The sequence below is a fragment of the Pan troglodytes genome, chromosome 7, assembly GCF_028858775.2.
Source record: "Pan troglodytes isolate AG18354 chromosome 7, NHGRI_mPanTro3-v2.0_pri, whole genome shotgun sequence".
NCBI lineage: Eukaryota > Metazoa > Chordata > Mammalia > Primates > Hominidae > Pan > Pan troglodytes.
The window spans coordinates 151,174,032-151,201,638 of NC_072405.2; the positions used below are offsets into that span (position 1 = coordinate 151,174,032).

A 27,607-nucleotide genomic window follows, 5' to 3' on the forward strand; every position below is an offset into this window, starting at 1 on the left:
TACTCCCAGCTACTTGGGAGGCCGAGGATTGCTTGAGTCCAGGAGGTCGAGGCTGCAGTGAGCTGTGATCATGCCATTGTACTCCAGCTTGGGCGACAGAAAGAGACCCTGACATAAAACAAAATGAAACACCCTCACATGTGAATGGTCACAGCAGCATTATCCACAATATCGAAAAGTGATAATAACCCAAATATCCACATCCATCAATGGATAAACAGATTAACAAAATGTGGTATGCCCAACAATGAAATATTGTTCAGCATAAAAAGAAACAAAGCACTGATACATGCCGCAACATGGAGGAACCTTGAGAACATTATACTACAAGGAAACCAGACGTGAAAGACCACAAATTGTGATTCCACTTATATGAAGGAATATGCAAATCTATACAGAAGAAAGTAGATTACTGGCTGCCAGTGGCTGAGGGTAGGGCAGAGTTGGGAAGGACTGCTAATAGATAAGGAGTTTCTTTTGGGGATGAGAGAAATGGTCTGAATTTAGATCATGGTGATGGTTGAATATACTAAAAAACACTCAATTGCACACTTTGAAGTTGTTAAAATGGTGAATTTTATGTTATGGGAATTTTACCTCTGTGAAAATATAAATATATAAACAACTGTCAAATAATTTTTTTAAAAAGGTCATAGCAGTACCCTGTCTTTTGGTAAGGATGTGGGGACACAGAACTCTCATACACTGCTGATGGGAATGTGAATTTTCTATAGTATGTATAAAGGGGAATTTGACAATAACAAAACTACATGTGCCTTCTGATCCAGCAATTCCACTTCTAGGAATTTATGCCAAAGATATACTGTTATCAACTAAATGTTTGTGTGCTCCCAAAATTCGTAAGTTGATACCATACTCCCCCCAGTGTGATGCTATTACAAGGTAGGGTCTTTTGGAGGTAATCTGAACTAGATGAGGTCATAATGGTGAGGCCCTCATGAATGGGATTAGTGCCCTTGTGAAAGTCCAAGAGCATGCTTCCTCTCTCTGCTCTCCAGAGATATGTCTGAGGATCTAAGTCCACAGTCTGAAACCTGGAAAAAAAGGGCCCTCACCAGAACTCCACCATGCTGTCACTCTGATCTAGGACTTCCAGCCTCTAGACCAGTGAGAAATAAGTTTCTGTTGTTTATAAGCCACCCAGTTTATGTATTTTGTTACAATCGTCCCAAGTGAAGAGATATACTTAACAACAACATGAAAATACATATGCATAAGGTTATTCACTGCAGCCTTACAAAGTATTAGGAAACACCTAAATGCCCATTCATGGGAGACTAATAGAGTAAACTATGGTACATTCCTATAATGGAGTACTATGAATCTGCTGGGGGAAAAACAAAAGGAAAGAAGAAGAGCCCTGTAATTGACTAAGTATGAATTCCAGGATTTATTAAGTTAAAAACCCAAAGTGCAAATCACGGCCACAGTATACCTTTTGAATAAAAGGGGGAAAATAGGAAAATATAAATGTATCTGCTCATATGTGCAAAATAACCCCACAAAGTAGAAATGGGAGTCCATTGAGATTGGTTACACATGGGAGAGGTGTGACCAAGATGGAAAGTACAGGAATGGAGGATGTGGTGTGGGGTGGCACTTCTGAGTATACATGAATACACCCTTATAACTTTTGGTACGCTATAGAAGATCTGAAGAGCACGATTAACAAATCTGATCTAATTGACATAGAAATTGACACTATACCTAATAGGATAATAAATAATCTTTGCAAGCACACAAGAAATATTTTCTGAAGTTGCCCATACACTGAGTGAAAGAGAAAGATTCAATAAATATCAAGGGAATAAAATTATTCAGAGTATATTCTGTGTCTAGCATTAGGCTAGACAACAATTACAAAATAACTAGAAAATGTTCCATTGTCAGGAAATTAAGCAATGTATTTCAAGTAACCCTTTAAGTCAAAAAGAAACTCAAAGTATTTTGAATTAAATGGTACAGTGAAAAGAAATATCAAAACTGTGAATGTAGACAGAGCTATACTTAGAGTAAAATCTATACATTTGGCAGGGTGCAGTGAATCACGCCTGTAATCCCAGCACTTTTGGAGGCTGAGATGGGAGGACAGCTTGAGGCCAGGAGTTCAAGACCTGCCTGGGCTTGTGAGACCCCTACAAAATAATTTAAAAATCAGCTGGGCATGGTGGTATGTGCCTGTAGTCCCAGCTCCTTGGGAGGCTGAGGCAGGAGGACTGCTTAAGCCCCAGAGCTCAAGGCTGCAGCAAGTTATGACTGCACCACTGCACTCCAGCCTGAGCAACAGAGCACAACCCTGTCTCCTTTAAAAAAAAAAAAAAAAAATTACGTATTTAAATTCATGTATTAGAAGCGAAGGTTGAGTATCTCTAAGAATACACATCTGTGAAGGGGGGATGGTTAATGCACAGAAAAATAGAATGCGTAAGAGCTAGTATTTGGTAGCACAACTAGGGATTATGGTCAATAAAAATGTACATTTAAAAATAACTAAGAGTATAATTAGAATGTTTGTAACACCAAAAAAATGATAAATGCTTGAGGTGATGGATACCCCATTTAGCCTGATGTGATTATTATGCACTGTATGCCTATATCAAAACATCTCATGTACCCCATAAATATATATATACCTACTATGTACCAATAAAAATTTAATTAAAAAAGAATGCATATTTAAAAGGACAACTTAAAAGCAGAACAAAATTAAGTGACTCTTTTAAAAAACAAAATTGATACACCTCTCTAAGACTAATCAAAGATAAAATGAGTCAAGAAAAATTAGCAACATCAAGAATGAAGAAGAGAAGATAATAAGAGGTAAGAGATAATGAGTAATACAAGAAGGGATTATTAATAACTATGCCAATGAATTTGAAAATTTAGATAAGCACAATTCCTTGCAAAACACAACACAGCAAAATGAAACAATGTAAAATGAAACTAGACGGTTCTATTTAAAATAGTCCATCTAAAATTCTCCCCACAAAGGAACATTTTAATTCTTTCAACAAATTAAGAAATATTAATCTTACACAAATTCTTCCAGAAAACAGATACAGATCATTTCCCAACTTGTTTTATGACACCTGCAGAACAGTGATATCAAAACCTGACAGAACAGGATGAGAAACGATAAAAGTCTACCTTTCTTATAAACACAGATGCAAAAATCTTAACAAGTATAATCCAGCAATATTTTAAAGGAATAATGTATCATGACCAAAAGTTTATTCTAGGAATAGAAGAAAGGTATTCATTCAAAAAGCAATCAGTGTAATTCACCACATTTTCAGAAAGAAGAGCCAGTTACCTCAATACATGCAGAAAACACATATGATAAAATTTACCAACCATTCATGATAAAAACTCACAGCAAACTAGAAATAGGATGAGATTTCATATATCTGACAAACAGTATCTACATGAAATGTAAATACTAGTGGGAAAAAAACTTCCCCTCCCCAAACTGGAAATAAGGCATGGATGCCCACCATTACCACTTGCGTACAGCATTGTTCTGGAAGTCACTGCCAAGTACCATAGCCACTCCCCCTTTCCCCCCAAAAAATGGGGGGGGGGGTAAAACATAAACATTGGGAAAGAACAAACAAAACTATCATTATTCATAAACTATGTAAGTAAAACTATAATTATGCATAGATTATGAAGAAAATCTAAAAGAATCTACAAATAAACTGCTGGAATAAATAAATAAATGTAACAAGACTGCTGGATAGTAAAACAACAACTATACTTCTGATTATTTTAGCTAACTCTTTTGAAGCCCAAATTAGAAGATAAAGACAACTAAATTCATAGTATCAACTGCTTCCTGGAAGAAAAGATTACACCTCACAAGTCATCAGAAGAAAAGATATGCTAGCAATGAAAAAACACTACTTGGAATAAATACGGAGTATGTCGGGGGAGAAGCTAAACCAAAAATACCACACAATCCAAATATACCTCTGTGGCCCAAAAATCAATGGTGAGATTCTCCAGAAACAGGCCTTCATAAATAGGTCTTCAAAAAATAGGCCAAAACATTTTTTAAAAGATAAACTTTTGTTACAATGTTACCAGAATGAAGCAGTTTTCCATTATAGCATGTGATTTTGCTCCTATCCTTTCAGAACTTACCAAAAGAAAAAAAAAAGGAATGTTATTTTGTTTTACACTTTGTTTTATCTGCTTGTCAAAATCTGATCTGTGCTATAAATTCTCAAATACGCAATATATTTGCCATCAGGCCTTCTTCAGCTCTCTCCGGGAAGGTCTGTGTCTGATGCTGTTAACCTCCCAAGTACCCTGTTGGTGGCATTCACATGTCTTCATGTTTTTGTTGGTCTTGAGGGTTCTGAGATCCTGGCATCTGGGTCACCTCTTTGGGCACTCATCACGGTTTGGTCAGTTCAAAAAATGGCCTCAACTATAGAATGACAAGTCCCAAGAGTTGCTTTCTGCTACAATGACTATTCTGTTTCTACCAATTAACAGACTTCCCTGTGTTGTTTGTGTGGTTCTGTATTTGTTTCTGATCCATGGCTAAAGTTGAACAGCTGGGGCTGCCAATTCTTTGTGTGTCTCTAAATGAAAAAAGTCTTCTACCCCCTCACCATGGAAAGGTAATCTTTTAACAGGGCTTTGTTATTGTAGCCCTTCTGTTTCTGCGGCCAATTACATTTTTAAAAACTTTTCAAGATTAATTATTCTCAAAGATCTGCCACTTTTGCGCACTACATAATATCTTTTTCAATAAATTATCAAGGCAGAAATGAAAACATTTTAAAACCAAAAACTGTTTTTACGTGGCTTAGGCCAGTACTTTTCAAATCATCTGTGATGAAGAACCAGTTTAAATTTCCAACTCATCACAGACCAATACTTTTGTAAAATACAATGAAAAGGAATTTCTAGAAAAAAAGTTTTTTTAAAAAAAGACATACCTAAGCCAAGCACAAAATTTCCATCATTAGAATCAATCGACATAAAATTACTATCAAATTGCTGTAAGGTGTCTAGATGCTTACACCAAATTTCCTTATCTTGTCCTAGGCTGTTAAACAGTTCCAGCACCAACATTAGTCTGCACCAACATTAGCCTGCTGACTACACTTTACTGAGTCCTGGCTCAGCCAGGCTGCCCAGTTTAAATCACTGTAGGCAAGAGACCAAATGAGGACTGGAATGGGAGAGAAGATGGAATGTCAATAATTGCTGCTCAGCTGTCTACAACTTTAGGTCTCCCTTTAATTAACATAGGAAACATATCAAGGGTTCTCAGTGCCTAACTGTTTCTTCTCCTCTTGAAGAAATAGGGCAGTTCCAAGTCCAGATGTGAAGAAAAAAGTGTTACTAACCTCTGGAGTTAAGCTCCAAGGCTCAACCCACAACCTGATGTAAATGCTACATAATGCAGCACATACAAAAAAGGGGAAAAAATGCAACGAACATAATAAACACCCTACTCTTTACTCCAGAATTCCCTCATTTATAATTACTGTACATGTTAAGATCCCACCAAGAGAACTACCTCATTATGCTTAAAGTACACTGACCCTTTAATAAAACTTGAGACGTTTGCTGAAGCTGTAAAGGGGAGGGAGAGTGGTGAGGGAGGGTGTTGAAAGAAGAGTAGCTCACTGTTAGAACATGAGAGAATAAGCAAAGGAATGCAAATTGAGACAGCTAAATCAAAAGAAATTATGACCTAACTTGAAGAGCTTTAAGAATCTGGGTAATATTTCTAGTTAAAGTGACTCCTTAAACTAAACTGGTATAAAAGTTATCTTCTCCATCATTTTGGTATTTTCTATAACGCTTGAGTTTATTTTCCCATAAAAAGTCTAACCTAAATTTCCTGATTTTACTAGACAAAGCAGCTAACATGAAATTACTTAATGTTTAATATGCCCTTTTTCCAATGTAACTTTGATACACTTTCTGTTAATAAGTGGAATCTGTATTCCCTCCCCTTGAATGTGGGTGGGCTTCTGACTCTGGCTAAGGGACTTTCTAGGCTAGGAAATAAAAGGCAATTACCAAAAGAAAAATAAACCAAAAAGAGTTGACCAAGATTCCCTCGGTTTTCTTGGAACTCAGCCACTATACTGATTACTACAGAAATACAAAGACTCTTACAGAGACTATTGTGAACAACATTTGCTAACAAATTTGAAAAGCTGGAATAAATTGATAAATTCTTGGACACATACAACCTATCAAGATTGAATCATGAAGAAACAAGAAAACCTCAATAAGCCAATTGATGAATTTTACAAAAAACATTTTAAGAAGTAATACCAATTCTACTGCAAACTCTTCTACTCAAAAATATTGAAGAGGGGAGAATATTTCCAAAATCATTTTACAAGGGCAGTATTACCTTTACAACAAAACCAGACAACAATGCAACAAAAAAAGAAAACTACAGGCCAATATCATTGAGGAACGTAAACACAAATATCCTCAACAAAATACTAGCAAACTGAATTAAACAACACATTCAAAAGATCAATTACCATGATTAAGTAGGATTCATCCCAGAGATGCAAGGAGAGTTCAACATATGCAAATCAATAAATGTGATATATCACATTAACAGAACAAAGAAGAATAAACCATATGGTCTCATCTCAATAGATGAAGAAAAAGCATTTGATAAAATTCAACATCTCTTCATGATAAAAATTCCCAAAAAATAGGGTATAGAAGGAACATATCTCAAAATAATAAAAGGCCATATATGACAAATCCACAAACTAACATCGAGCTGAGGGAAAATGTGAAGGCCTTTCCTCTGCGATCTGAAACAATACAAGGATGCCCACTCTCACCACTTTTATTCAACATAGTACTGAAAGTCCTGGTCAGAGCAATTAGACAAGAGAAATAAAAGGCACCCGAATCGACAAGGAAGATGTCAAATTAGTTTCGCTGACAGATGACATGATCTTATAACCCAAAGACTTCACCAAAAAGCTTTAAGAACTGATAAATTCAGTAAAGTAGCAGGATGCAAAATCAACATATGAAAAGAAGTAGCATTTATATACACCAACAACGAACAATGTATAAAATAAATCAAGAAAGCAATCACATTTACAACAGCTACAAAAAATATCAAATACCTAGGAGTCAATTTAACCAAAGAAGTAAATGATCAATATAAGGAAAACTATAAAACATTGGTGAAAGAAATTGAAGAGGGGCTGGGTGTGGTGGCTCATGCCTGTAATCCCAGCACTTTGGGAGGTCAAGGCAGGCGTATCACTAGAGGCCAGGAGTTCATGACCAGCCTCACCAACATGGCGAAACCCCATCTCTACTAAAATCACAAAAATTTGCCAGGCATGGTATCACATGCCTGTAATCCCAGCTACTCGAGAAGCTGAGCCATCAGAACAGCTCGAACCCGGGAGGTGGGGGATGCAGTGAGCCGAGATCGTGCCACTGCATTCCAGCCTGGGTGACAAAGTGAGACTGTCTCAAAAAGAGAAAAAAAAAAGGAAGAAATTGAAGAGGACACACATACACAAGTTGAAAAATATTTCATGTTAATGGATTGGAAGAATTAATATTGTTAAAATGACAACAATACCCAAAGCAATTTACAGATTCAATGGAATCCCTATCAAAATACCAATGACATTCTTCGCAGAAATAGGAAAAAAAAAAATCCTAAAATTTATATGGAACCACAAAAGACCCTGAATAGCCAAAGCAATCCTGAGCAAAAAGAACAAAGCTGGAGACATTACACTACCTGACTTCAAAAATTACAATAAGCTATAGTAACCAAATCAGCACGGTACAGGCATAAAAACACACAGGGCAATGAAACAGAATGGAGGTCTCAAATATAAATCCATACATTTACAACCAATTCATTTTTGACAAAGCCTCCAACCTCCAAGATCATGCAGTGGGGAAATGATAGTTCCTTTAATACCTGGTGCCGAGAAAACTGGATAACTGTATGCAGGAGAATGAAATTACATCTCTCTCTCTCTCTCTCACCATACACAAAATAGCAAATCCACATGGAATTAAAGACTCAACTCTAAGACCTGAAACTATGGAATTACTATAAGAAAATACTGGGGAAACACTTCTGGACACTGATCTCGACAAGGATTTTTCAACGTAAGACCTCAAAAATACAGGCAACTAAAGCAAAAATAAGACAAATGGGATTACATCAAGATAAAAAGCCTCTGCAGAGCAAAAGACACAATTAACAAAGTAAAAAGACAACACAAAGAATGGGAGAAAGTATTTGCACCTACCCATCTGACAACGGATTAATAACCAGAATCAATAAAGAGCTTAGAAAACTCAATAGAAGGAGTTGGAGGTACAATGAGCTAAAATCATGCTCAATGAACTCCAGCTTGGGCAAGAAAGCAAGATCCTGTCTTTTTTTTTTTTTTTTTTTAATACTTTTAAGTTCTGGGATATATGTGCAGAACGTGCAGGTTTGTTATGTAGGTATACACATGCCATGGTCGTTTGCTGCACCCATCAACCCGTCATCTACATTAGGAGTATTTCTCATAACGCTAGGGGTTTTGCCATGTTGGCCAGGGCTGGTCTCGAACTCCTGACATCAGGCGATCCACATGCCTCGGCCCCAAAAGTACTGGGATTACAGGCGTGAGCCACCGTGCCCAGCCACCACATTTTCTTTATACAGTCTATCACTGATGGACATCTGGGTTGGTTACAAGTCTTTGCTACTGTGAACAGTGTTGCAATAAACATACATGTGCATGTGTCTTTATAGAATGATTTATAATCCTTTGGGTATATACCCAATAATGGGATTGCTGGGTCAAATGGTATTTCTGGTTCTAGATCCTTGAGGAATTGCCACACTGTCTTCCACAATGGTTGAACTAATTTACACTCCCACCAACAGTGTAAAAGCGTTCCTATTTTTCCACATCCTCTCCAGCTTCTGTTGTTTCCTGAATTTTTACTGATTGCCATTCTAACTGGTGTGAGATGGTATTTCACTGTGGTTTTGATTTGCATGTCTCTAATGACCAGTGATGATGAGCTTTTTTTCATATGTTTATTGGCCACATAAATGTCTTCTTGAGAAGTGTCTGTTCATATCCTTTGCCTGCTTTTTGGTGGGGTTGTTTTTTTCTTGTAAATTTAAGTTCTTTGAAGATTCTGGATATTAGCCCTTAGTCAGATAGACAGATTACAAAAATTTTCTCCCATTCTGTAGGTTGCCTGTTCACTCTGATGAGAGGTTTTTTTTTTGTTTTTTTTTGTTTTTTTTTTTTTTTGCCATGCAGAAGCTCTTTAGTTTAATTAGATGCCATTTGTCAATTTGGCTTTTGTTGCCATTGCTTCTGGTGTTTTAGTCATGAAGTCTTTGCCCACGCCTATGTCCTGAATGGTATTGCCTAGGTTTTCTTCCAGGGTTTTTATGGTTTTAGGTCTTACGTTTAAGTCTTTAATCCATCTTGAGTTAATTTTTGTATAAGGTGTAAGGAAGGGGTCCAGTTTCAGTTTTCTACATATGGCTAGCCAGTTTTCCCAGCACCATTTATTAAATAGGGAATCCTTTCCCCCATTGCTTTTGTCAGGTTTGTCAAATATCAGATGGTTGTAGATGTATGGCGTTATTTCTGAGGCCTCTGTTCTGTTCCACTGGTCTATCTGTTTTGGTACCAGTACCATAATATCTGTTTTGGTACCACTACCATGCTGTTTGGGATACTGTAGCCTTGTAGCATAGGTTGAAGTCAGGTAGCATGATGCCTCTAGCTTTGTTCTTTTTGCTTAGGATTGAGTTGGCTATGCGGGCTCTTTTTTGGTTCCGTATGAAATTTAAAGTAGTTTTTTCTAATTCTGTGAAGAAAGTCAATGGGAGCTTCTTCATGGGGACAGCATCGAATCTATAAATTACTTTGGACAGTATGGCCATTTTCACGATATTGATTCTTCCTACCCATGAGCATGGAATGTTCTTCCATTTGTTTGTGTCCTCTTTTATTTCATTGAGCAGTGGTTTGTAGTTCTCCTTGAAGAGGTCCTTCACATCCCTTGTAAGATGTATTCCTAGGTATTTTATTCTCTTTATAGCAATTGTGAATGGGAGTTCACTCATGATTTGGCTCTCTATTATTGGTGTATAGGAATGCTTGTAATTTTTGCACATTGATTTTGTACCCTGAGATTTTGCTGAAGTTGCTTATCAGCTTAAGGAGATTTTGGGCTAAGATGATGGGGTTTTCTAAATATACAATCATGTCATCCGCAAACAGAGACAATTTGACTTCCTCTCTTCCTATTTGAATATCCTTTCTTTCTTTCTTTCTCTAGCCTGACTGCCCTGGCCAGAACTTCCAATACTATGTTGAATAGGAGTGGTGAGAGACGACATCCTTGTCTTGTGCCAGTTTTCAAAGGGAATGCATCCAGCTTTTGCCCATTCAGTATGGTATTAGCTGTGGGTTTGTCATAAATAGCTCTTATTATTTTGAGATACGTTCCATCAATATGTACTTTATTGAGAGTTTTTAACATGAAGGGGTGTTGAATTTTATTGAAGGCCTCTTCTGCATCTATTGATAATCATGGTTTTTGTCATTGGTTCTGTTTATGTGATGGATTATGTTTATTGATTTGCATTTGTTGAACAAGCCTTGCATCCGAGGGATGAAGCCGACTTGATCGTGGTGGATATGCTTTTTCATGTGCTGCTGGATTGGGTTTGCCAGCATTTTATTGAGGATTTTCGCATCGATGTTCATCAGGCATATTGGCCTGAAATTTTCTTTTTTTCTTGTGTGTCTGCCAGATTTTGGTATCAAGATGATGCTGACCTCATAAAATGAGTTAGGGAAGAGTCCCTCTTTTTCTATTGTTTGGAATAGTTTCAAAAGGAATTGTACCAGCTCTTCTTTGTACCTCTGGTAGAATTCAGCTGTGAATCTGTCTGGTCCTGGGCTTTTTTTTGGTTGGTAGGCTATTAATTACTGCCTCAATTTCAGAACTTGTTATTGGTCTATTCAGGGATTCGACTTCCTCCTGATTTAGTCTTGGGAGGGTGTATGTGTCCAGGAATGTATCCATTTCTTCTAGATTTTCTAGTTTATTTGCATAGAGGTGTTTATAGTATTTTCTGATGGTAGTTTGTATTTCTGTGGGATCAGTGGTGATAGCCCCTTTATCATTTTTTATTGTGTCTCTTTGATTCTCTCTTTTCTTCTTTATTCGTCTGGCTAGCGGTCTATTTTGTTAATCTTTTCAAAAAACCAGCTCCTGGATTCATTGATTTTTGAAGGGTTTTTTGTATCTCTATCTCCTTCAGTTCTGCTCTAATCTTAGTTATTTCTTGTCTTCTGCTAGCATTTGAATGTGTTTGCTCTTCCTTCTCTAGTTCTTTTAATTGTCATGCTAGGGTGTCGATTTTAGATCTTTCCTGCTTTCTCTTATGGACATTTAGTGCTATAAATTTCCCTCTAAACACTGCTTTAGCTGTGTCCCAGATTAACTTTAAATGTAAGTGTGCTAAATATCCCAATTAAAAGACACAGACTGGCAAACTGGATAAAGAGTCAAGACTCATCAGAGTGCTGTATTTGGGAGACCCATGTCATGTGCAAAGACACACACAGGCTCAAAATAAAGGGATGGAGGAATATTTACCAAGCAAATGGAAAGCAAAAAAAAAGTTGAGGTCGCAATCCTAGTCTCTGATAAAACAGACTTTAAACCAACAAAGATCAAAAAAGACAAAGAAGGGCATTATATAATGGTAAAGAGATCAATGCAACGAGAAGAGCTAGCTATCTTAAATATATATGCACCCAATACAGGAGCACCCAGATTCATAAAGTTCTTAGAGACCTACAAAGAGACTTAGACTTCCACATAATAATAGCGGGAGACTTTTAACACCCCACTGTCAATATTAGACAGATCAACAAGACAGAAGATAAACACGGATATTCAGGACTTGAACTCAGCTCTGGACCAAGCGGACCTAATAGACATCTACAGAACTCTCCACCCCAGATCAACAGAATATACATTCTTCTCAGTACCACAACACACTTATTCTAAAATTGACAACATAATTGAAAGTAAAATACTCCTCAGCAAATGCAAAAGAATGGAAATCATAACAAACAGTCTCTCGGACCACAGTGCAATCAAATTGGAACTCAGGATTAAGAAAACTCAAAAGTGCACAACTACATGGAAACTGAACAACTTGCTCCTCCTGAATGACTACTGGGTAAATAAGAAATGAAGGCAGAAATAAGTAAGTTATTTGAAACCAATGAGAACGAAGTCACAACATGCCAGATCCTGTCTCTAAAAAAAAAAACCTCAAAAGGATAAATAATCCCGTTTTAAAAATGGGCACAAGATCTGAAAGACATTTCTCAATAGAAGACATACAAAAGGCCAATAGGTATATGGAAAAAATGCTCAACACCACTATCATCAGGAAAATACAAATGAAAACCACAATGAGATACTATCTCACCTCAGCTGTAATACCTATTATAAAAAAGACAAAAAATAACAAGTGCTGGCAAGGATGCAGAGAAAGAGGAATGCTTCCACACTCTGTTGGTAGGAATGTAAAGTAGTATAGCCATTATAAAAAAACAAAAATAGAATATATGATCCAGCAATCCCAATACTGAATACATATTCAAAAGAAAGGAAATCAGTATATTGAAGTGATATCTGCATCCCCATTCTTATTACAGCACTATTCACAACAGCCAAGATATGGAATCCACATGGACAATGTGGTATATATACACAATGGAATATTATTCAGCAACAGAAGAATGAAATCTTGTCAGCTGCAGCAACATGAATGGAACCAGAGGTCATTACCTTAAGTGAAATAAGCCAGGCACAGAAAGACAAATATGGCATGTTCTCATTCACAGTTAGGAGCTAAAAAAAGTGAATCCCATGGAAGTATAGAGTAGAGTGGTGGTTACCAGAGGCTGGGAAGGGAAAGGGTACAGGGCATAAAGAGAAGTAGGTTAAGGGGTACAAAAATATAGTTAGAAGGAATAAGTTCTAGTATTCAATAGTACAGCAAGAAAATCACAGTTAATAATTCATTGTATATTTTTAAATGAGAATTGTAATGTTCCCAACACAAAGGAAAGAAAAGTGTTTGAGATGATATCCTAATTACCCTGATTTGATCATCACATATTGTATACAGGTATCACGTATACCTCAAAAATAAGTACAATATTTACATACCAATAACAAGTAAATCAATGAAATGAGTTACCTGACACAATGTCTTAAGAAACTCACAGTTATTAAGATTGAAACCTATACTAAGAATACCAGTGAAGACACAACAAGCAGATCTCACTGTTTCCACTATTTTCAGTACTGGGAAGACAGATGCTCAATCTGATTTACCAAATGAAGAGGACGCAATCGGATATTCCAACTGGTCCTAGCGAAAAAATGTATATTAGACATTCCAACACATGCTTGCTTTATCTTGTGCTGGTTCAACCTACTAAACTGTTGAATAACCACTCTGGTCCTTTCTGCCTTCTTCTCTACTATGAGTGAGTATCCCTTACCTAAATGTTTAGGACCAGAAGAGTTTCAGATTTCATATTTTTTCAGATTTTGGAATATTTGCATTATACTCACTGGTTGAACATCCCAAATCAGAAAATACAAAATCTGCAATGCTCCAACAAGTTTCCTTTGAACATCATATCGGCGCTCAAAAAAGCTGAGTATTTGGGAGCATATCGAATTTCAGATTTTCAGATCAGGGATACTCAACTTGTACCTTCTTCCCTAGCCCTGTATAATTTGCCTTCCCCAACAATCATAGAAATTGATAATTCATCCAACTGCCTTTTTTTAAAAACAAAAACAACAACAACAAAAAACAAAGGGTTTGTGGCAACCCTGCATCGAGTGAGTCTATGGGCATCATTTTCCCAACAGCACATGCCCACTTTACCAAATGTGCTACACTTTGGTAATGCTCACAATTATTTCCAACTTTTTCATTATTATTATTTCTGTGATGCTGATTCATGATATTTGATATTTCTATTGTAACTGTCTTGGGGTGCCACAAATGGCACCCACGTTAAGATAGCGAGCTTAGTTGATACGTGTGTGTTCTAACTGCTCCACCAACCCGCTGCTGCCTCATCTCTCCCACCTCTCCTAAGGCCTCCCTATTCAGAGACACAATAATACTGAAATTAGGCCAATTAATAACCCTACAATGGCCTCTAAGCGTTCAAGTGAAACGAACAGTCCCATTCCTCTCACTTTAAATCAAACGCTAGAAATGATTAAGCCTAGTGAAGAAAGCATGTCAAAAACTGAAACAAGCCAAAAGCTAGACTTCTTGTGCCAAAAAGCCAAGTTGTGAATGCAAAGGAAAAGTCACTGAAGGAAATACAAATGCTACTCCACTGAACACACAAATGATAAGGAAGCAGAACAGCCTTATTGCTGAAACTGAGAAGGTTTTGTTGGTCTGGATAGATCAAACCAGTCACAACATTCCCTTAAGCCAAAGACTAATCCAGAGCAAGCTCATCTTCAGTTCTATAAATTGAGGTAAGGTAGCTACAGAAGGAAAGCCTGAAGCTAGCAGAGGTTGGTTCATAAGGTTGAAGGAAAAAAGTCATCTCCATAGCATAAAAGTACAAGATGAAGCAGCAAGTGCTGGTGGAGAAGCTGCACCAAGTTGTCCAAAAGCTCTAGCTAACATCACTGATTAATGTGGCTACACTAAATGACACAATGAAGAAGAAAGAGTCTTTTATTAGAAGATGCCATCTAGGACTTTGACAGCTAGAGGTGAAGTCAATGCTTAGCTTCAAAGCTTCAGAGGACAGGCTGACTCTCATTAGGGGCTAATGCAGCTGGTGATTTTAAGTTGAAGCCAACACTCATTTCCCATTCTGAAAATCCTAAGGCCCTTAAGAATGATGCTAAATCCACTGTGCCTGTGAGAGTTCAAGATAAGATTTCGGGGGGGACACAGCCAAACCATATCACAGCCCCTCAGAAGGGGCCAATTCTCCTGATGTCCAAATCGAGCCCTTTGCTAAGACCAGTTTCCACAGAAAAGAACATTTCAGTCTCTTGCCAGGATTCCAGAAGCCAAGGAGAGAGAAAACATGCCAATTTCACTTAATTCTCAATTTTGAGTATAAGAATGCATTCAACATACCATGTTTTACCAGAATTTTTCCATAATAAAATACATGAAACTGGGCCGGGCACAGTGGCTCACGCCTGTAATCCCAGCACTCTGGGATGTCAGGAGTTTGAGACCAGCCTGGCCAACATGGTGAAACCCTGTCTCTACTAAAAATACAAAAATTATCTGGGTTTGGTGGCATGTGCCTGTAATCCCAGCTACTTGGGAGGCTGAGGCAGGAGGCAGAGGTTGCAGTGAGTCGAGATTGCGCCACTGCACTCCAGCCTGGGCAACACAGCGAGACTCTGTTGGAAGGGAAGGGGAAGGGGAAGGGAAGGGGAGGGGTGAAACTATACGCAGACAACCCACAGTAAGGATAATAATTTATTACAACAGCATTTCAACTCCTATGGCTTTGAAGACTTTAAGTGGTTAAGTATATCCCTCAGAATTTCAAGACTAAATTATCTCTACCTTGAGCCATTACGAACTTTCCATGAGTAAGACCCTATAGATTACAGGACAGCTAAAACTTCACCTAAATCCCCAAAATAAAATTTTAAAGCAAGCCCAATCTAATATTTGAGCCTACAACTGGAGAAGGTTAGAAATTTTACAGAACTAGCACATTATCATGAAAAGCTTTATAGATGGTGACATCTGAACAAGATCTTCAAGAGGAGCAGTACCTGTCATTTAATAACAAGGACGGTGCTTAGCTCTCACAATTATACAACTCTTAAGTCACCACAGGTTCCATACCTGTAAAGTGGGAGTTGAAATAATAAATATAAAGTGTTTACCAAGATATATGAAACAAAGTTAGCATTCAACAGACAATAACAGTTGTTAAAGAAGGATGAACTGAATTTTCTAAGGCCAAGAAAAGGGGAGTTCAAAGTAGGAATATTCTTTAAACAGAAATCCACTGAGACCTTCCCATGGATCATTACTTAGCCCTAATCAACATCTTTCCTGTTACCCCTCATATCTTTATGAATGCTTGTCAAAAAAGGAAACAAAAGATAACTATCCTTACTATGGTAACATCTGGTATATTTGAAATGTATTCATAATCCAATAACCAAATTAGACACAAATGTTCCTTTAAAAATTTCTCCTAAAGCTTGTCCTATTAAAAAAAATGGGTTTTTTTCAAAATTGAAAATCTATCATGAGTATACAACTCCATTACGAAGTTACATAAAAGTTAAAATAAGAATATACAATAGTCGGGGGCTGTTACCATCTCATTGATTCTGCCAATTTTACAAAACAGTAAGATTTTCACAGTCAAAAAGCAGTATTAACATATATGATATTCTAACAGTATTTTGTTTCTTAGAAAAATAAGAGTGGGGGAGGTAACAAAACAGACCTTGAAGGAAATACAACACTCTAGCATCACCCACAGAACATCTCCCTCCCTGGTTAACAAGGTTCTGGATTTTTCCCTTGCCTTTTTTTTTTAATATGAAAGACTACACACATCTCTCAATATAACAGTTTTTGGCCAATATAAATTTATATCTTCAAAACTTCGTACATAATTTTAAACAAAAGTATGTATGGAAAAGTCTCAAGTTACAATCCAAGTAAAATTTGTAGGACTTAATCTGTAGGTTTGAAAAGGAGGCCAAAAATCAGAATATTAAGGGACTCCAACCCTTGAAAGTGACTGCTATATAAGTCTTTCTTCTACAGATACCCTAATGCTTCCTATAACCCCAAAGAAATTAAGAATACAGCCAATGGGGATGTAAACAAAGCTCTAGTTTCCCATTTTCCTACTCTACATCATCAATCACTGAAAGAACATCATGAAATCTTCCCAGCTCTATAGTCACATGAAGTGATTGGACATCTCAATAACTTCTTGGCCTGAATTGCCCCATTCTCTCCAATACTATCTGCCCCATTCCCTGACCAATTACACAGACTGCTTCAAGCTCTTTACCTCCTTCCCCAACTTTCTAAAGGCCTCAAATCCCACTTCATAATTATAGGTTTGTTTGACACAGGGTCTTGCTCTGTCGCCCAGGCTGGAGTGCAGTGGGGTGATCACGGCTCACCGCAGCCTCAACCTCCTTGACTCAAGCAATTCTCCCACCTCAGGCTTCCAAGTAGCTGGAACTACAAGTGTTGTATACCACTATGCCCAGCTAAATTTTTTTTTTTTTTGTATTTTTTGTAAAGCCGGAGTCTTGCCATATTGCTCAGGCTGGTCTCAAACTCCTGAGCTCAAGCAATCCACGCACCTCAGCCTCCCAAAGCACTGGGATTACAGGCGTGAGCCACAGCACCCAGCACTTTCTTTTTTATTGTAGGTTTTTGTCTGCCTTTTTTTTCTGGCAATTTTATTTCATGGTATATTGTTTTATCATACATTGTAATATTTAGTGAAGGGCCGGCACATTTTCCACATACAAACAACTGTTAACCATATTGTCTGGTAATCAGGAAACCATGTTTTAAATCTTTTCAATCTTACATTTTAGATTTTGTTCACATCTAGTCTTTTCACTGTTTTTTTAAGAAACTGGTTTAATGTTTTCTGCTGATGTATATAATTTTCCCTTTGCAAAATAGAAAAATGCTTGATTTTCAGAAATGCAATGTTAAGTGGGAGACACATTTATAGTCTGATTTTAATAGTATAATTTATAAAATACACAAATCCTAAAGTGAACAGCTCAATGACTTTTAAAATACACATACATACATACGTGTGTACATTTATCTCCATCCTTATGACTACCACCCTAGACCAAGACACAGAACATTTCCATCAATGTTTTATCTTCATGTCCCTTTCTAATTAATACTACCCCACCGAAAGGGCTACTATTACTATCAGTATAGATTAATGTTTTTCTTAAACTTTACATAATTAATCATATACATAAACGTAAAAAGGGAACATTTTCCAACTTATTTTATTAGAACACCAGTACCTTGATAAGAAAACCTGATAAAACGATTACAAGGAAAAAAATTACAAACAGATATCCCTCATAAACATAGATACAAATAATCTGCACAAAGTATTATCAAATTTAGCTATATCAAAATAGAATAGGCCAGGCGTGGTGACTCATGCCTATAATACAAGCACTTTGGGAGCCTGAGGCAGGAGGATCTTCTGAGGCAAGAAGTTCAAGAACAGCCTAGGCAACAAAACGAGACCTTGGCTCTACAAAAAAATAACCAAAATTTAAAAATTAGCCCGGTATGGTGGCACGCACCTGTAGTCCCAGCTACTCAGGAGGCTGAGGCAGGAGGACTGCTTGAGCCCAGGACTTCAAGGATACAGTGAGCTATGATTATGACACTGCATTCTAGCCTGGACAACAGAGTAACACTGTCTCTATAAAAGAAAAAAAAAATCAGGATAATATGTCATGATCAAGTGGGATTTATCTCAGCAATGCAGGTTGTTTTAACATTAAAAAAAAAAAATCATACTTGAGTACAGTGGCTCGTGCCTGTCAGGTACTCAAGAGGCTGAGGCAGCAGGACTTCTTGAGCCCAGGAGCTTGAGATCAGCCTGGGCAACCTATTAACAGCAAGACCTCATTTCTCAAAAAATAAAGATAAATACAAATTTTAAACACTATAATTCATCACATTATAAAAATTAAAACAGAAAAACTCATATGAGCAACTGAATAGATGCAGAAAAAGCATTCGACAAAAATCAACACCCTCTCATAATAATAAAAAAAAGAAAAAAAACCTCTCAGAAACCTAAGAATTAAAAGGAACCTTTTTCAATTTGAAAAAGGATATCAGCTGGGCACAGTGGCTCACGCCTGTAATCCCAACACTTTGGGAGGCCGAGGCGGGCGGATCACAACATCAGGAGTTCGAGACCAGCCTGGCCAGTATGGTGAAACTCTGTCTATACCAAAAATACAAAAATTAGACGAGCTTGGTAGTCCCAGTTACTCGGGAGGCTGAGGCAGGAGAATAGCTTGAACCTGGGAGGCGGAGGTTGCAGTGAGCCGAGATCGTGCCACTGCACTCCAGCCTCGGCGACAGAGCAAGACTCTGTCTCAAAAAAAAGAAAAAAGAAAAAGGATATCCACAAAAACAAAACAGACAAAACTAGAGTTAACAAACTTAACACTGAACATGTTCTCCCTAAGGGGGAAAAAAGGGGAAATCTGTCTCCTCTCACCGTTTCTCAACACTATAATAGAGGTCCTGGTCAAGGCAAAGACATAGATGAAGATATAAAGGTCAGAAAAGAAAACAATTTTTATTTGCCAGTAACACATTAACAGATTTATTTTGATTTTCTATACTCAGATCACCAGAACTAATAAGCGAATTTATAATAAGGCCAAAAGATAAACTAATAGGACAATCTATTTCTATATACTAGGCCAAGAATTGTAAAATTAAACTTTTTTTTTTTTTTTTTGACAGAGTCTCACTCTGTTGCCCAGGCTGGAGTGCAATGGTGCAATCTTTGCTCATTGCAACTTCAACCTCCCAGGTTCAAGTGATTCTTGTGCCTCAGCCTCCTGAGTAGCTGGGTCTACAAGTACACGCCACCACACCCAGCTAATTTTTGTATTTTTAGTAAAGACAGGGTTTCACCATGTTGGCCAGGCTGGTCTCGAACTCCTGGCCTTACGCAATCTGCCCACCTCAGCCTCCCAAAGTGCTGGGATTACAGGTGTGAGCCACTGAGTCCGGCCAGAAAATTAAACTTAAAAGCCAAAAATTATTATTTACAATATCACCAAAAAACACCCAGACCACCACATTAAGATCTATCACACACTGCTTAGAAAAATTAAACAAGACTTAAATAACTGGATATACAATGTTCATTACTGTATTGTTCAATATTGTTCATAAGTCAATTCTCCCAAATCAATCCATAGATTCAACACAGCCCCAATATTTAAAAAAGGAAAATATATTAATTCAACTTATAAACTGCTGAGACTTCCTATCCACAAGCCAACAAATTCAATTCAACACTGTAATGAATAACAAAGAAATAACCAAAATCTATGAGAATAAGAACGTGGAAAATTAACCAAAGGTATCACCAAATGAACCAAAGATTTCATTACTGTTTTAGTCAAAGAAAAAATTTACTAATCATTGGGTTCAACATCAAACTTCTATAAAACACTTAAAATAGGACTCATTTTATACAATTTTTAAGAAAGGTATAATATAAAATAAAAATACAAATGTATTTTAGTTTACTTTTCTAGGTAAAGAAGTTAATATACACCTAAATCCAATTCTAAAATTATGTGAGCTACGAATCAATGACATTATAAAAATGTATGCAAATAATGTTCAAATGCAAAATTAAAATATTCAGGGATAACTGTTTTAAAATTAGATTTTTCTCTAACTGAAAACTGTTAAAAAAAATACAGAAAACCATTGAATTTACAATAAATTCCTTGCAGTTTAAACAATTATAGATGAATCTGAAATCAAAGATTTGTGAACACTTTACAAAAATCAGCGTCACTAACCCTTAAAGAACCAAGTTTTGGGTTTTTTTTTTTTTAATCTTTTATTTTAGGTTCAGGGGTACACATGAAGGTTTGTTATAAAGGTAAACTTGTATCACGAGGGTTTGTTGTACAGATTATTTCACCATCCAGGTATTAAGCCTAGCACCCAAGTTTTTTTTTTTTTTTTGCTTCTCTCCTTCCTCCCTCTACCCTCAAGTAAATCCCAGTGTCTGTTGTTCCCTTCTTCGTAGAACAAGTGTTTTTTTAATTTCCACAAAAATCTCCATCACTCTCTCATTTGCTTCTAACGACTGAAACCTCTGTTGCTCCCAGAAGACAAGATTTAATTCATTTATCCGTTTAAAGTAAGAGTCTACCAGCCAGGACGGTGGCTTACAACTGTAATTCCAGCACTCTGAGAGGCCGAGGCGAGTGGATCACATGAGGTTGGAAGTTTGAGACCAGCCTGACCAATATGGAGGTCTTATCTCTACTAAAAACACAAAATTAGCCGGGCATAGTGGTGCATGCCTGTAATCCCAGCTACTCGGGAGGCTGAGGCAGGAGAATCGCTTGAACCCGGGAGGCAGAGGTTGCGGTGAGCCGAGATCACGCCATTGCACTCCAGCCTGGGCAACAAAAACGAAACTCCATCTCAAAAAAAAAAAAGTCTACTACGTCTTAGGCACTGGGAATGCAGCAATGAGCAGGACAGATAGGATTCCCTTGTCTCATGGGGTGTACATTTCACTGAGGGACAGCAGCTAAACCAAAGAAGTAAATAAATAAACCGTCAGGTATGTTAGATAGTGATTAAGAGCAAATAGAAAAGACAGAGAACAGGGATGGGGGTACAGTGATGGCAGGAGGATGAGTCCATTTTAAATTGTTTGATCGGGCTGGGTGTGGTGGCACGCACCTGTAATCCTAGACTTTGTGAGGCCGAGGTGGGAGGATTGCTTGAGCCTAGGAGTTTGAGACCAGCCCGGATGACACAGCAAGACCATGCCACATGCATACATAGGTACACACATACATACATACATAGGGTGATCAAAGGAGGACACACTTTAGGGTTCCCATATAATTTATTGCCTAAACCAGGACACTTAGGAGGCTGGGAGTGGGAATGCTAAACACATGGAAGACCCAGTCAATAAACATAATATGGGGCATGCTGTTATTCTCCTTCACTTAGAAGGTCATATTTGGGCAAAAACCCCATATCCAGGCCAGGCACGGTGGCTCACGCCTGTAATCCCAGCACTTTGGGAGGCCAAGGCAGGCAGATCACCTGAGGTCAGGAGGTCGAGACCAGCCTGGCCAACATGATAAAACCCGTCTCTACTAAAAAAAAAATTTAAAAATTTGCAGGGTGTGGTGGTGGGTTCCTGTAATCCCAGCTACTTGGGAGGCTGAGGCAGGAGAATCACTTGAACCTGGGAGGTGGAGGTTGCAGGGAGCCAAGATCACGCCACTGCACTCCAGTCTGGTGACAAGAGCGAAACTCGGTCTCAAAAAACAAACAAACAAACAAGAAACCTATCCACTGACAGCTCTAAAATTATATACAAAGAGGAAAAAATTGGGCAAAACTAGCAGTCTCTTCCCCAAATACTAATAATGAGGACCAGAAAAAGAATATGAGAAAAAGTTTAATACCCACTGCCTTATGTTTGTGGATGAGTTGATGTTACTAATATTCAAAAATAGAAATGAAAAGGGAGAGTTCACCAGTCTTTCTGTTAAGACATCTGTTGAGAGAACCAGAATGAGGCATGTGTTTCCCACAGGAGGATATTTAAAGGCCAATTCACTCCTCTCATGGAGCTATTTTTAAGGAATGTGGATTAGAATAGATCAGCAAACTGTGGCTTGTTTCTAGTGGGCCTCACTTTTAACCCATGCCTGTGTCTCTGGTTGAACCACCACCTCGTAGGCACGAAGAACTGGAAAGATAGCCATAACCCTGTATTCACTCTGTTCCAGCCACAATGCCATTTTCCCAGCAAGAGCCTTTGCTCTACCTATACAATCAACTTGGAACTTTCTTTTCCCAAGTATCCACTTGGCTAACTCCCATATTTCCTTCAGGTCTTCAATAAAATGCACCTTTTCAATGCACTCTACACATAGACATTCTATATAAGACTGTCATCTGACCTCACCTTCACTGTAACACTTAACACCTTCTATCACACTAACCAATTTACTTACTTACTTGGTTCTCATTAAATATCTGTGGAATGAATGAATGAATAGTACGCAAACATCTGAGAGTAGAAGACATGGTACATATATCAAAATGCAAAAATTACACAAAAAAGAAAATTCCGTTATGATCCTACCATTTTTCTATTTGGGCATGTACGGCATATTGATTAAGAATACAGGCACTGCAGTTAGAGTCCCACTGTTCAGAATCTTGCTCTGCCTTTTATATTAGCTGAGCAACAATTGCCAAGTTATTTAATCTCTCAGTACCTCAATTATTGCATCTGGAAAATGGGGATAATGATATTTCCTATCTCAGAGAGCTTACAAACATTTGTGAGAATGGAATAACATGCACGTTTTTTGTGCATGTTTAATGCGCAGAACACAGCATGGCATGTAGTATTTCTGAATAAATTTTAGCTATTACTATAAGAAGCACAGCTCTTTTAAAATGCCATGATTTGAGGTAAAGTAGAAAGAAACTGTAAAATTGACCAGGTGTGGTGGCTCACACCTGTAATCCTAGCACTTTGGGAGGCCGAGGTGGGTGGATTACTTGAGGTCAGGAGTTCGAGACCAGCCTGGCCAACATGGTGAAACCCTGTCTCTACCGAAAATACAACAATTAGCCAGGCTTGGTGGTGCACGTTTGTAATCCCAGCTACTTGGGAGGCTGAGGCAGGAGAGCTGCTTGAACCAGCCTGGGCGACAGAGCAAGATTCTGCCAGGAAAGGACAGGAGAGGGGAGGGGAGGGCAGGGGAGGGCAGAGGAGAGGAGAGGAGAGGAAAAAGGAAAGGAAAAAGGAAAGCATTCATTCATTTATTAGCCACCCACTATGGGCAGAGTGCTATGTTAAACCCTGGGTAAATACTTTTACTCTAAGAGAAAAAAGAAAACACAAACTCAATGAAGTTAGAATGGCCGAAAGTTTGACATGGAAGATTTATTTCTGACAGCTGAATGATCCTAAACCTAGATTTACCTACAAAACACTGTATTAATCACAAGATTTTAGCTCTGAAAGAGCTTTTTAAAATCAAATCTAACCCTATATAGAATTTATTCATTCATTAAAGTAATAATCATTTATGTCAACTATTTGTCAAGAAGAAAAAAAACTGACATTACGTCTGTGAAGTTTACAGTCTAATAGAAGACAGAAATCCAAAAAAGTAAAATATATAATGACAAATCACAGTAAGTGCTATACAAGACCAGAAGAAAAGGATATAGGAGGGGACATTAGAGAAAACTTGGTTTAGACTGACAGGAATGAGAGCACTGGAGTGAGATTCCCACAGTAATTTTTGCATTTTAATGTCAGTACCATGCATTCTACTCTTAGGTATTTTTCTGTGCACACTAGTCATTGATTCATTCAACAAATATTTAACAAACACATAGTATGTGCCAAGCATATGGCAGTGAGCAAAAGATGAAGACACCTGCTTCCTCATGGAGCTCATTTAAGCTGAGACCGAAAAGGTTAAGTAGGAGTTCGCTAGTCAGAAAATGCAGAGATGATGGTTCTAGGAAGGTGCAACAGAAGGTATAAACGCCTGAGAGAAAGAGTTCGGGGTGTTTGAGGCACTGAAAAACCAAAATAATTGTGCTATTAATGAGCAACAGGACAACGGCCCAAAGCTGGAGAAATCAAGAGATCAGATCAGGATTTAACAACCAAATATCTGACACTCTTTAGTCCTTCCTAGCCTTTCAAAAACATGAAATAAATAAGTAAAAACTGGTATAATCAAATAACTTCCCAAACAGGGCTTTCTGCATTTGATAGTCTTGCAACCTAAAATACCACTGTGAACATTTACATTTAATTCAATATTCTGAATCAAAACTGTCTTTAAACCTAGAAAATCATGATGTAGTTGAACCCATGTTAAAACGAAGTCCTTTTTAATACTTTAAAATATAATCTTCCTTGGATGGGACCTAAGGTGGATTCTTTACACCAAATTCAACCGCACAGTAAGCTTGGTTCAAACACCCCAGAAGGCTTTAAGGGTACCTTAAAGGTTTCAGTTCAAGGTATATAAATATAGTCTGCTCTATTATTTTTAGCTTGTCCTGGTATTTTATGTGTCTTCTTAAATTGGGACACTGCTGTGCTTTTTGAGGTTAATGTGACTGATAAAATCAAATGTGTGGTTTAGAATGTCTAACTGCAGATAGAGATTTGTATATTCTTTGGATTTGAGCTTTTCACTGTGTCTTTATCTACAAGTTGTAACTTTTATACTTGAATATAACCAATTCAGCCAATTCCTATACACCAACATCTTTGTCCTTATCACACAGATAAAAATTAGCCAGCATAAAAACAAGGTTTCCTGCCTCCCTGTCCTGGTACAAGAGTAACATGAGGGGGGAAAGAGGAAGTTTACTAAGATAGTTACACACTGGGCAATCACAATGGAAGCAGTGTGTGCAGCACCAAGAAGGAACAGGATGACAGCTCCTAGGTTTTGTCAGAACCTCCTCTGAACAACTCGAAAGCAAAACCATGTATATGAGGAGATGGCTTGCTGCAGCCCTACATATGAAACTGATTCTGACCCTTAACACTATCCCTACCTTTTCCCATCTTTTATACGTGTGAGCTCTGTTACCTCTCACCCAACCCTAACCTCTATCATAATGCATATTTCAGTTAAAAATAGTTTTACTCATTTGCTCTGACAGCCAGCAAACTTAATTGAAAAATAAGTTGTTTCCATCAATCACTTTGGGGTGAGCAAAAACACTATAATCTCTTTTCTTCCAAAGTTCACGGTTTTAAAGTCACACTGAATAAAAAGAAATCCAGTAGCTGATAATTTAATATCCCGTTGGTAATGGATGTGTAGATCTTGAATACAGCTTAGGCTTTGTGAAGGAAATCAGAGCCTTATTGTTAATCATCAGTGCTAACACAATGTTATCATGCAATGGAGGTGGCAATATGCAAACGAACCCCAGCAAATCCAGGAAAAGACCAAAATTTTCAAGAAGTATAGAATTCTTTGGCTCTGAACACTGTTAGTCACACTCACTTATACTATACATTTCTGATGCTCAGAAACTAAAATTTTAAAAAGTTCCCATTCCCAAAGCCCTTTAAAATCCAAGAGTGTAAATTTAACTCGGCAAAATATTTACTCTGAGTATCTAATTACATAATCAAGTGAACAAAATGAATACTAAAATAGTTCTAATATCACATGTTTTGTAAATGTTTAAAAGCCTAGGAAAGAATCAACAGATGTCAGCAACAACTAAATAAAAGCGATTTTAATGGTGAAACTGTAGTTTGGTGCTAACTTGGTTTAGTACCCAGTGGTACTAAAATTTTTACCCTGAAAACTAAAATCAATCAGTCTATACCTCTACTCATAAAACTGCAGCCTTTTACAACAGTGCAGCTTCCTCCTTTTAAAAATCTTTCCTAAGGGAGTAACATGATATTTAAATATATTAGAAATAATAACAAAAAATATTTATTATATTCTTCATTAAGAACTTTATCTCCTAACTTAAATATTCTCTACTACTCTAAGCAAAACAGCCGATTTGCTTTTAGTCAAGCACCAATTACATAGCATTTTTAACTTCTAAATATGTTTCCCAAATACTGTCTTGAATGTTACAATGAAAATGCTATTATTTTACATTTACATTTTTATGTGAACAAAAACCCTAACAACATTAAAGAAGAAAATTGTTTATGTATGGTATTCCTAAGCCCACCTTACAATAATACCGAGTTTCAAATTGAATATACAATCTTTACAGTGAGTAAAGAAAACTAATTTTTAAAATAAGAAAATACATGTTACTCTTATTTCCTACAACCCTGTTTAAGTTAAAATTCCTCTTTATTCCTTAAAAACTTCCATATTACAGAATAAATACAGATGTCTTAAAAGAAAAAATAAAACTACTGAGACATAGGACAGAGCATTAAAAGATAGCTTAATGCACTTAAAATTCATTTCCATAAAAAATATTTTCATTTGCTATTTGAAAAGCTATCTAATTGGTTTTATGTAATAGCTGTAAACCCATACCAAATCAATTTCCATTTTTTCTTAAATTTAACTGTAAATATATTGAAATAAATTCTGAAAAACATTTATCTACCTTTTCGGTGCAAAAGCATGAATTCAAATAAAACTGAACATATTTTTAAGTTATTTATACCTTTATCCCAACACACTGGAAATGGACTACATCCGCTTTTCTCCATATAGATGGCACCTGCTGGTTTCAGGGCCTCTTGGCCTGCCAGTTCCAACAACATACACCCAATCCTATAAAGATCAAGCCAGGAGTCCGCACACAAAGTCCCAGTTTCTCGCTGTGATAGTATTTGCTTCGATCCACAAGCAAGACTAAGGTTCCCCTGTGTGCTCCTTTTTTCAGAGCTTGAAGCAAAATTTGGAAGGTGTTCCTTCTGTAATATTTTCCAGCAGCTTGAAGAATGCCTCTCAGTTACAGAATCTTCTCATGCTTCCGCAATCTGAAACACAGACCATCCTGGCTAGATCAAGCTACTGAACAGAATGAAACCAGCTAGTAATGTGACCCCATGGCTCTGTGTTCCTAGATTCATTCAGGGAAGGAGAAAGAGGGAGGGAAAAGAGGGAGGAGAAAAAGAAGGCCAGTAGCCAGTAACTTATT

At 37.4% G+C, this 27,607-nt stretch overlaps 1 protein-coding gene across 45 annotated transcripts in view; it reads right to left on the reverse strand.

The window, feature by feature from the left end:
• PTK2 (protein tyrosine kinase 2) overlaps positions 1-27,607 on the reverse strand; it is a 343,777-nt gene that overhangs the window by 236,246 nt on the left and 79,924 nt on the right. For 9 of the 45 annotated variants that reach the window (XM_054657502.2, XM_054657500.2, XM_054657501.2 and 6 more), the window contains one exon: positions 27,128-27,446. The exons of the other annotated variants lie outside the window; for them this stretch is intronic. In XM_054657502.2, coding sequence (XP_054513477.1) covers positions 27,128-27,227 — 100 coding nt within the window. In that variant the 5' untranslated portion in view covers positions 27,228-27,446. Of the gene's footprint in view, positions 1-27,127; positions 27,447-27,607 lie in introns of those variants that run through there. 45 annotated transcript variants of the gene reach the window in all.